The sequence below is a fragment of the Carassius carassius genome, chromosome 10 (genome assembly GCF_963082965.1).
Source record: "Carassius carassius chromosome 10, fCarCar2.1, whole genome shotgun sequence".
Classification (NCBI taxonomy): Eukaryota; Metazoa; Chordata; class Actinopteri; order Cypriniformes; family Cyprinidae; genus Carassius; species Carassius carassius.
Genome location: NC_081764.1, coordinates 28588769 through 28601123, shown reverse-complemented (window position 1 = coordinate 28601123; position 12355 = coordinate 28588769). Strand labels below are relative to the sequence as shown.

At 36.1% G+C, this 12355-nt stretch overlaps 1 protein-coding gene across 1 annotated transcript; it reads right to left on the bottom strand.

Annotated features, from left to right (window-relative positions):
- Positions 1-1602: 1602 nt before the first annotated feature.
- On the bottom strand, positions 1603-8926 carry LOC132152082 (acetylcholine receptor subunit alpha). Its single transcript, XM_059560759.1, has 9 exons — positions 8794-8926; positions 7516-7658; positions 7340-7384; positions 6853-6962; positions 6523-6718; positions 5118-5355; positions 4646-4869; positions 2252-2491; positions 1603-2111 (listed from the first exon to the last, which is right to left on the bottom strand). Exons 1-9 carry the CDS (start codon positions 8837-8839, stop codon positions 1983-1985), a joined length of 1371 nt encoding a protein of 456 aa, XP_059416742.1. The 5' UTR covers positions 8840-8926; the 3' UTR covers positions 1603-1982.
- Between the last annotated feature and the right edge of the window lie 3429 nt (positions 8927-12355).

The window sequence follows — 12355 nt, the reverse complement described above, 5'->3', positions numbered from 1 at the left end:
TGCAACGTTTCCAGATGTGTGCGACTGCCTCGAGGTGAGCTCAAACAACTGTCAAACTCTGCACAGTGTGTGACAGAAAAAGCTTGAGCGCTGTATGAATGTATGGGAAATGTAACAGGCATGTCAATCAAATTTAAATTAAAATAGATTCGCTTACAATAATTCACACACTTCTGGTCATAGTGAGAAAAAAAGTCTGCAAAAAAGTGTGGAACATAGAGAGTGAGAGTGAGAGTGAGAGAACCCAAACACTGTGATTTTACCAGTAGTTTATTATGCATTACAAGACAAATGTTCAAACTTTCAATCAGGCCTATATGCTTAATCAAAAACTAAAACTAAACTTTAAATGAACCATGAAATAATGTATGTATAATATATTTGCCCAAATGCACAGTTGCTTATACCTTCAGGCATATGTAACAACAGCATCATCATCAGCTTCAACCATTCGTCTGCTATTTAGGTTTAGTTATTTTATTAATGAGCTAATCAAATGCAGTTTATTAATTATTTTCTCTTTAAATATCAAGTGATTCAAGTACATTGGTTACCATGGAAAACACAGACCAAGAAAAATAAAAACAAATCTAACATATACAATCAACTGAAAAAAATTATAATATGCTGTAAAATAAATGGCATTCTCATATTTCTCTGTTACCATGCTTAATTCTGACAAGTTGTGTATATGCATACAGACATTCTAGGAGCAAGCAACCTGTTAACACAAGTGCTTTAAATGAAGAGAAAAAAAAACAGTGTGTGCGTTTTATTTTCCAGTTGTTGACTAAGCTCACTGTTCCATTAAAGGGGTCATATGATGCGATTTAAATTTTTCCTTTCTCTTTGGAGTGTTACAAGCTCTTGGTGCATAAAGAAGATCTGTAAAGGTGCAAAGACTAAGGTCTCAAATCCAAAGAGATATTCTTTTATCCAAGTTAAGAGTCAACCACGGCCTCATAAAAATGCCTCATACTACGCCCCCACATCTCTACGTCACGATGTGGGAAGATTTGCATAACAACGCCCAAATGTTCATGCAAAGAAAGAAGTCTTAACTTTTATTCTCGCTGTTGCTGCCGGTGCCATGTTGTGGAGGCACTGTGTGTTTTGTTTTGAAAGTGAAACAACTTTGTCTGACCTTCCAAAAGAGGACACAGCTAGAAATCAGTGGTTAAGTTGTTTTTACAACACTGTTCCAAAACAGTTCGACCCAAATATTCAAATGTATGCAGCACATTTTGCGGAGGACGAGGACTGTTTCCTGTGAAAGGAGCCTACAATGTCGGTGTCTGTTTCTATAATGTGGGGCAATTCCAACTTTGCAATGACAGTCTGGTGCTTCTGACACACAGTCTGTAAGTACGTTTTCATATATTAAGGATTTGCCACTGATGATTCAAACGCGAGTTTTAAGTAGTATAGAGTAGTGCATGTTGTTTGTCGTTTCTCTGATTACAAATGCAGACATGGTTTCGTTTACCCTGTGCAATATGACACCCAACGCGTAAAAAGACAGTATAAGTCATTATAATCAGTAATTACGTCCCAATTGGATGCAACAAATGCCTCCTTTCTAATGGGTTTTATTGGTTTTGTCTCATTGCACCTTGCATCACAGTGTTAAGAGGTGTAACATTTCCATCACACGCTTGAGGCATTCAGCCAATCACAATGCACTGGATAGCTGGCCAATCAAAGCACACCTCACTTTTCAGAACGGTGAGCTTTGTCAAAATCGACGTGTTTCAGAAAGGCAGGTCATAGAGGAGAAACAATAACGTACATATGTGGAGAATAATGTGTTCTTCCAACCTTAAACCATATAAACACATTGCATTACACCAAATACACAAAATAAAGTTATTTTTAGCAACATGACCCCTTTAACATCTGGTCTGATCAGGCATCCCCTATGCTACATCTCAGCAGAGAGTAAATGCACTCCAGTCCCTGGCTTCATTTGGGCCTTCGGGCTCTCACAGCATGCTGAGCTCGATCAGGCGTCCGGCAAACACTCCTAGTGTGCCAATAATGCACACCGCCATAAACACACATAGAAGAATGTGATCCAGGACCATAGCGACAAATTTCCATTCCTCTGCAGCCTTGATGAACAAACAGGAGGAAAGACACAAGTAGTCAGTTAAAGGTAGAAAATCAATGTAGAGTAAAACACATTTATTTTCAAAGACATGCAAAAGTGTCAGGAATAAAAAAAAAAAAAGATGAAAGTAAATGTTCTTACATTGTTGGACTCCTCGTCGCTTTTCATGGTGTCTGCAATGTATTTAACACCCTCGATGGCACTACGTACATCAGGATTTTTGGTTATGGGAGAGTGGTAAGTGACAGAGGCAGGCATGGGTTTCCCTGAAATGTCAGAGATGTCAAAATCTGCAGGAAAGAGACGCTTTTCCTGTCGTTCCTGGGATGGTCGTTTCATAGTGGAGAAAAACATCAGGTTTGGAATGGTGTCTATGAAGATCTGTGGGACAGAGGAGAAAGTCCCTGATCAGAATCTCAACAGGTTTATCAATAGCTCAAAGCAAACAAAAAAATACCCCCAAATATATGTAAAGTTTAGAAACAAGTGAAAATCTAAAAATAAATAAAAATTTATATAATTTCTGTTCAAGCAGGACTAAACAGGACTGCAAAAATAATAATTCCCATGGTTGTAAAATCTGGATTTTTAATATAACTATGCAACTTCCAAAAATAAGTACCTTTGTTAAGTGAGGTGTACAATTTTCAAGGTAAAAACAAGTGACTAAAATGCTGTGGAAGAAATCATCCACCCTTACAAAAATGTAAATTTTATTAAATGGGTCATAGGATGCAGAGGCGTCGTGCCCATTCGAAGTGAGGGGGCACGTGCCCCCTCAGATTTGCCAAGTGGATTTTAAATGCAGCTTCCAAACGAAAAAAAAAAAATTGCAGAATATTATTTTTTATATATTTGATACAATCACAGCGGTGTGATTCGATCGTTCAGTGCACAGCATCAGCTGCTAAATTCAAATCTGCGTTCGCTGGCTGGCGCTGAGCCAGAGACAGACGCGTTCGTACAACGCTTCATGATAACCAATCAGAAACTATTCTGTTGCGCTTATGGATGCAATGGCCAATCAGAGACGTCCAGAAGAGTCATCACTGAAACGCAGTGTTTTGTTCACTTGCTCGCTGACTGAATTATTTAGCGAATTCACTCATCAGAAACAACAAAAAGTGCAGATGTGCGTACGAATGTAAGTAAGATATTCGTTTCATAATGTAAAGTGCTTCAGTGATTTTAATGGGAGTTTTTGAGAGTGCCTGAACTCTGGCTAGACTGAATGAAAATGTTTTTTTGATAATGTAAATGTTCTTTACTCTCTGTAAAATGAAAGTGTTAAAATAAGTATCTTACAATATTGTTATTAAAATTTACATTAAATGCAAATTCAGTCGTATTAAAAATATTTGATGGTATGATATGGCACTTAAGTAAAAAGTCAGGTTTTTATGTGTAGTTAATAGATTACACTACATTTCCATATATTGATCAAATAGCAATCTATAAAGGTGCAAAATGCGTTTACCTACACATTTGAGAAACGAGATATTTCCTGATATATTAAGCATGTTTGGAATTGTTTTGAATAAAAAGGAAAAAAATAATAAAAAAAATAAGCCTATATCAGTTATACAGTGCTTTCGTAGAATGACTTATACCCCCGACCCCCCCCCCCCCCCCCCAAAAATGTGCCCCCTCAAAAATCATGAATGCATGACGCCCCTGATAGGATGCCCATTTTTTTCAAAAGTTGAAATATGATTCTTTAGAGTCTTAATGAAAAGTCTGTAACATAGTTTGGTTAAGATTTCTGGATGGTAGTGTTAAAAACATCTTTTTTTTCGCAGTTTTGTAGCATTTTCCTTTAAATGTTAACTTTATATATACTATACTAGGTTCCTGTTATTTTTTATACTCTAACCATACTTTAAGTAGATTTTAATTTAATTCTAATGTACACTACCTTTGGATTAATGCCAGTGATTTTTGCCATTGAGGTGGAGTATCCCTTTAAGAGCCTTGCTCCTATTGCTATTTTACTTGATGTTTTGTGATAAGATTTAAAATAATTTATTCTGCTAATAGAAGCCAGTATGAATCAGGTTTTTTACAACGACCTCACACCTTAAAAAAATGTCAATAAAATCAGCCAAATTTTTATATGCTTAATTTGGGTTAACAGCACTGTTTAAAATAGATCATGTTCCGTTCCACCCATGTACTATTTACACTTTTCCACTTCAAAGCTGACTTGTTACTATAAACTTGAATATGTATGCCAGTATGTGTGAAAAAATTATTTTACACCTTATTTACACCTATATACCTAATTATATTTGTATCTTAAGTATTTCACTGATAAGTACATAAAAAGCAGACTGAAAGTATATGCTCTTATTTATAGTTTAAAAGAAGTATGCCAATGCAAACATTCTTTTTTTGGAAGAGCATTCATATGTTTAAATGTGGTCACTCCAATCAAGATCTCATGCAGATAATTAGCTGTAAACTAAACTCTCATGTTACTTTAATTTTGACTTTTCCTGGAACACAAAAAGAGACGCTGCTGCTTTCCATACGTACCTTGCGGACCCAAGCAGGCATAGTGTGTGTGCTGGGGGAGCGGTGGTGTGTGTTGATGACAATCACAGTGATGATGATGGAGGCAATGACAAAGATCATGGTGAAGAGCATGTATTTGCCAATGAGTGGAACAGCACTGGAGGTGGAGGGGATCAACTCAACAATCACCAGCAAGAACACAGTCAGAGAGAGCAGGACAGAGATGCTGAGTGTCATCTTCTCACCTAGACAGAAACAAGTAATGTTCAAAACGCCCATCAGGCGCCAAAAAAAAAAAACTGAATGTGATCAAGTACATTTCATTTGTAATTTATCATACAAAAATAGGCATTCCCCCTTGATTTTGGTATACACTTAAATATATTACCAGAACTTTTCCAAAAAAAAAAAATTAGTTACCATGGTATAAAATAAAAATTATATAGATTTTGGGTTATACCACACACCCCTAAATGCAATTAAACAGGGTTACCAGAGTCTGTGGGCAGGTAGAACACAAGCCCAGTGAGGAAGGAGAACAGCATGCAGGGGATGATGACGTTCACGATGAAATAAAGCGGGAGGCGGAGCAAGAGGAAGTGATAAGTTATATCAAGGTAAGGTGTATCTGGACAGCAAGCGTAATACACCCAGTGTTTCCAGTTCCTGTAATCCTTCATCACCCACTCTCCGCTCTCCATGAAATTACTTAGGTCCGGTCTGTCATTGTCCTACACACACACAAAAGTATGAATAAACTGGTTTACACAGATACATACAATAATAATTTATTGCATCATTCTGATGGTGAAGTAAAGGTAATGGGTAGACGCTCAGTCTAGGTGCTAATTCTGTGTTTATCACTAGGTTCACTCAGGTGTGTCGGCCAGAACACCACTTAAGGCCAAATATTCCAGAGTATGAAATGAAGACCGGAGAAATAATTCTTATTATTCTGTTTATTCCTTCCTCTTTCTTGTATGAGTGATTTTAAAGGTGAGTATAATTTGAGTGTGGTTTCTATAAAGAGGGAAACAAATACAAATGAATAAAGGAACATATGCATACACTTATTCCTCTTTAAGCACTAATACACATTACAAACATAAAATAAACAGTAGTCAGAAAATGACTATATTTCCCTTAAACTCTAAATGTAAGAAGAGAGAAAGGATTCAAACACTTCTCAGATTTTTTACCATGCATTAAGTTACTAATAACGTAGATAGAACTTACTGTTGTCTATGGTATACTTTAAAGCCTCAATAGCGGTCCAGATAATGATATTTAACACCACTGCAGATTTTACTCAGCCATAAAGTACTTAACATTCATAACAACAAGTATTGAATAAATTAAAACATATCTAAACGCGATGTGACAGATTTAAACCTGACGTACTGGAATATGTGGACCAAAGCTAGAAATTAACATACAAACATGGATATAATTAACAAAACGGTCATGTAGCGATCCCTAAACTCCTAACTCTCATCCATATCAAATATCAGAAATAACAGCTGACAAAGAAATGCAATATCACGAGTAATGCGGCAGATATACTTACTTTTCTCATTCACGCACACTCTGAGGAAAAATGTCACTCACAATTTTAATCTAACCGACCAACGATCTCTGTCATACTGAATACTAACTGTTTGACAACCGACTTACTATCTCTATCGTACTGCATACTAACTGCGTGGCGTCAGATATACTATACAAACCGGCACGCACTTTTGCTACCCTGTTACAAGCACTGAATAAACGGAGTAAGCGTGAAACATAAAGCACGATATGGTCAACTGTACTAAATAATAGCAACACTAACATAACTTTGGGGCCTTTTCTACAGATGGTCATGATTGGTGATCACGTTTGTGTGGTGTTATAGTTACTGGGTTGATAATGACAAGGTTGCCATCATAAGTCCACGTTCCAAGTTTCATACTGCAGTTTTGCAGGTCGAAGGGAAAGTGAAGGACCACAATCTCACAGTAGCTCTTAAAGATTGCTGGGGGAGTCCATGTTATCATACCCGTGTGCTCCAACAAGACTTTTGTTTCATGGACGATGGCAAAGTCTCCATCAGCACTGAACATACACATACACAAATAAAGAAAGATATCACATCAAGGATATATTTAAGATATTTATATCACCTGATTGATTCACACTAACATACTACAGATGCAAAGAGTGAAAGTTCTGGACAAGGTGACTCATACTTGTTATAAAGGACTAAATCTGGTTTCCAGATGTCAGTGGAGGGAATTCTGATCTTCCTGATGCCACCGTAGTCATCAGGATTCCACTGCAGATTCACATCCTTCCATTGCTGAACATCAGATAAGGAGAAAAAGATATCTGTATTAATGACTCATGACTGCTCCAAGTAGGTACTGTCATGTAAAAATTGAAAGATTTATGCAAAATCACAAAGTCACTGCAAAATATGATTTCTTACTTTTCCTTATAAGCTGAAGTTGAAATGTGACCTCAACATTTCTTGTCAGGTTTCATGACATTTTTGAAAGTACTTGGCAAATGAAAATAATTTTTGTTATAGTACCAAATCTTAAGTGTTATAAACATTGTCTAAATCTCAGTTTTTGTTAATATAGATACATTTTCCCACAGTAAACACCTTGATATCTACTGATATCTACTTTGATAGCAGCACACAAGAACTGAAACAGCAGCTGAAACTCGCACCTGCTTTAGCCGTACATTACTGGTGACAATCTGATTAACTTCATCCTGTAAATAAGAAAGACAGGAAAGATAATGGAAGGTGAGAGAAAACAAAAAGTTTAATTGTGCAATGTAAACTTTTAAATAAAATAAGAATCTGAATTCAAGAAACAAAAATGAACAGAGATATAATTTACCACGCTAATAAGCTGAATGAGTTGTAGTCCCACAGTAACCACTACTGGATCCTTAAAATGGCTAACAGGACGAACAACCTTGTTATATCCGGTAAACAGAGTCTTTACTAATCTTGTCTCATCTTCTGAGCACAGTGCTGGTCCTGCAACACACACACACACACACACACAAATTTAGTTGCTCAGTGAGAAAAAGTTATCACCCCACTCTTCTTACACACAAACACAGGTGTCCTTCCTAAACGGCACAGAGGATTAACATTGATGGAGTCAAGCAACTGCATATGACACACACACACACATACACACACACACACCCACACACACAGATGAAACACTAAGACATGCAATCTATGTCTGTCTGAGTAATGTCACTATTAACCAGAACTAACAGAAGTAATGCAGAAATTCTGTTTGTAAATAATCAACTTCCTTACATTCTTTACATTTCTGAGCCATGTTGTTCTGAGAGTAATGAACTAAAGATTTCCCTGTTTCCATATGTTAATTACAGAATGTGAACGTTTCACTTGCAATGTTGACTTGACTTCAACATCAGTACTGTTGTTCCATCAGTGGTGGTAGTCTGGTGAATGGATTCTCACAGGTACATGAGTGAACTTTTGAGTCCACATGCACATTTATAGTATTTTAGATAAACCATCAAACGAAGGGCTATTTTTTAAGTTTAGACTCCAAGCCCACAACCTATATCAGATTTATAGTCAAGAGTAGGCTATCACTCCTCCCTGCTTAATAAAGCCTTGATTTCAGCCTCATCTAAGAGGTTATGCAAAAAAATAATAATAATAAACCAAAAATATAAATAGAGATACGAAACGCTAATATTTATTTGCAAATAGCACAAAACTGAACGCTGACACACTGATCTCATATCAGCCACAAACCACTTGAATGAGCCCAGCAGCCGCGCACCTGCGCCTGTCAATCAAACCTAGTATGCATGCCATAAGTAGTATAAAATTTGTAAAAAAGTGTTTAAAAACCAAAACGTTTGACCATAACAACAACAACGTGTCGCTATGGAAACGAACGGTTTCCAACAAAAGATTGAGTGGCAAAAAAATACGATTAATCTGTAGGCTACATACCACAGAGGTTATTTCAAGTACACCGTTCTTCTCCATTATAGCTTAGATAGTGGTTAAACTAAAACCTTTTATCAGAATATTAGAAGTTAAGGGCTAATAAGATTTAAAGGGTTGTTGTCTAACAGAGCATTTCCCGCATATAATAGAAAACAAAGTAGTTACTCACCAAATAGAAAAGGCAGACATTGCAGAATCAATATAAAGTGATTCATCTCTTTGAAGTGACTGAGAAAGTCCGTGTAGTCGAGTGAACGGTCAATTGGTCTGTAGGAGCACCGCGCCCTGACTGTAGCTGAACTCTCTCTGTGTGTGTGTGTGTGTGTGTGTGTGTGTGTGTGTGTGTTTGTGCTGCACTATTGTAAAATCCGCAAGTGGCACGAGCCGACAGCTGTCAGAGTCCGCGCGAGAGAAATACTGCTACACGCCACGTACGTGCTGGGTTTAACCCATGGTTTTCACGGTCAGAAGTTATCTAATATATTTTTGTTCAATAATATTTTTTATTTTTGTATTTTGAGAGAATGTCATGGTACTAATTAATATTTATGCAATTATTATGATAATTTTTTTCCAATTGAAAATAGTTTTTTTTTTTTAATCTAAATTTTTACAATTAATTTTCAATTAATGCAGTATTTCAGATTGAAAGAGAGACTAGGCATTTAAAATCCAATTTTTGAAGGCAGAATAGCACCTCCTACTGAGAGCAAAAAAAAGAAAAACCTGTAATTTCATAGTGTAACCACCTGGGCCCGTATTCATAAAGATTCTAAGAATCCTCTCAGAAAACTCTTAATTTAGCTTAAAAACTTATGTATGACACAATCTTTTGAAGACTGTGATTGGTTGGTTGTCCAAGAAGGAAAAAAAAGAGTATGGAATAAAATCACTGTCAAAAGTAATCGTACGTAATTCAAAACATTTGTGTGTAATTTTAATATACTCGTGCGTAATTTAAAACTATTGTACGTAATTCAGTTTTTTGTCAGAGTTGGATTCCAAAATCTACGGCCACGACAGTTTACAGATACGCGATTTTGTGTGTTTTTTAGAGTACAACTCTAAAATGTACGACTGTGACAGTTTACAGACACGGCGCTTGTTTTCACAATAGCTCTGTTACACACACGACATGCGAATTACGACTACGAAGTGCGGTGTGCGAAACGACTGTCAAAAATACGTCATCAAGGTCACAGGCATTACTATCCGAGGGAAGATGAATCGATTCAACGAAGAGTCATACTCTTTATCGCTATTGGCCTATAGATTAATAGAAAGCGATAAATTAAACACATAATCCTATGAAACCAATAGAAATATATCCAATGTAAAAACAGCGTTAATGATGTAAATAATATTATTTTAAATTACTTTCGGAAGTACCTTCAAAACGGCTTACTGACGTAATCACCACCGCACGTTTAGGTCTTAGTTTATCAATAATCAAAAACACATTACAATTATTTTTGAGAATACAAACGTCTCTTAACACGGTTAGTCGCACTTGCTGTTCTTAAGTTAAAGTCATTTAAAGTCAGCTGTATTTGTTAACATTAGTGAACTAACAAGAACAAACAACGTACAGCTGTATTTTTATAAACTAACAAAGTTTAATAAATACTGTATCAAATGCATTACTCATAGTTAATTATAGTTAATACATCAGTCAACAAATGAAACTTTATTGTAAAGTGTTACACTAGAGAACTAGGTTTTGCCTGATAAAGAAAAATTAGTAAAAATTTATAAAAACTAATAAATTTAAAAATTACTCAGAAGAGTTTAGTAACCTTGTTTTAAGTGACATTAACCAATTAAGCAAACAGACACAGCTTTATCTACTAAAACATTTATTTAGCTTTCAGTTTCAGTCACCAATTCAAGTAAAAAGATAGATAGATAGATAGATAGATAGATAGATAGATAGATAGATAGATAGATAGATAGATAGATAGATAGATAGATAGATAGATAGATAAACCACTCATTCATTCATTTATTCTGCAGTAGCAGTCCATAGAACAGAATCCAGCTGTGAAGATGCCCTTCTTTCCAAGACCACAGTATCTACAGCATCACACATCTGCTGAGCTCCAGCTCCACTCTGCATGTCTTCCTCACATCTGGACTGACAGACTTCCAGTCAACCATCCCTACACAAGAGAAAAACAAATGTTGAGAGATTCAAACAAGAAGTAACCAATAAGTAGAATAAAATATCCAATAAAAAAAGAAGCGCAAGTGTTTGAGAGTGCAAGTCTGCAGCCAGACCCTTCTCCATTATATTATAATACAACTGTACTACTGACTCTTCACTGAGTACCAGAAGTACATATGCTTCCTGTGCATGGTTTCTAAAAGAATGGAATCAGGAATAAGTTGACTGGCACTCATCTATACCACAGGTTATAATAATATTTACATTTATTAATTTATCAGACGCTTTTATTCAAATCCATTTACAAATGAGGACAAAGTGGAAGCAATCAAAAACAACAAAAAGAGCAATGATATATAAGAGCTATAACAAGTCTCAGTTAGCTTAACACAGTACACGTAGCAAGGGCTTTTAAATAATATAAATAAAAAGAAAACAGATAGAATAGAAAAAGAATAGAGCAAGCTATTTGGTTCATGTGCATGTACCACTCCAGCATGTTGGATTAACTTCAAAAGAGTGAATGTCATTCGAGTGCACTTTGGGCGATGGTACAGTCAATGCATGAGGATCTAATACAAGAGGCAAATCATTCAGAGTAACGTTACTGACAGTGCTTGTCTCCATCTTCTAATGTTGACAATGTGTCTCTGAAGGAAAGTCAGTGTCTTTCTCAGGTGTGGTGGATATGCAATGTTGAACACAAAACACATCCACAAGGCTGTTATGAAGGCTTCATCAAGGCTGGTGCACTGACACACATCTATTCCATCTTCTGTCACCACACTGAGCGCTCCTCCTATGATTGCCATTTTACAGTCAGTTTCCATCAGGTGTATGGTAGGAAAGGTGTAGCCGGGTCCCCCTACATAAAATAAATAAATAAAAAGAATAATGACAACAATAATAATAATAATAAAAATAAAGAGAAAAAAAGAAAACACTTTTCAGATTCATCAGATTCTGTTGCATCCTCTTTGGCTCAGACGGTGTAGCTACATACACTGCAGAACTGCAGATACAATCAGAAGCTAATGTATAAGGTTCACAATATACCATGCATTTCATGTTCTTGTATACACTGATAAATCTTACATTGTTTTCTAAAACTATTGCTTTAAATTTTTAACAGATGGGCTAAAAGGGTACAGAAGAATAAAATATTACCTGAAAAGATTTGAAACAAGATATTTTACAGTTGATAAGTTTTTTTTTTTAATATACTCACTCCAGCAGGTGTCCTGAAGTAAGTGTATTTTTTGAGGACATCCTCCACTGACATTCATTCTGTGCTTTCTCAACGTCTCCAGGAGCATGTTCCTGTCGTGTGGTCTCTGACAGTCAATGTGTTTCTGAAACTCACTTTGTAGCACATTCACATGTGCCTCAACAGACACTGAATCCTCCCCAACACAAGCTTCCTTCATCAGAACAACAGAAACAGATCATGCTTAGACCGTGACAGATATGAAAAACATCTAAATACTTACTGAACAAGGTGCTTTAGATATAAAAAATAATAAAAACATTGAACTGCATAAACAAGATGATGGTCAGGCAGTGAAGA

Excerpts from the sequence above, each read along its gene's own strand:
- LOC132152082 (XM_059560759.1), bottom strand. The coding sequence starts at position 8,839 with ATGAATCACTTTATATTGATTCTGCAATGTCTGCCTTTTCTATTTG. Across the intron at positions 6,719-6,852 it reads GATTTAGTCCTTTATAACAA|TGCTGATGGAGACTTTGCCA; the intron begins GTATGAGTCACC and ends GTGTATGTTCAG. Across the intron at positions 5,356-6,522 it reads ACCTTGTCATTATCAACCCA|GACAATGACAGACCGGACCT; the intron begins GTAACTATAACA and ends GTGTGTGTGTAG.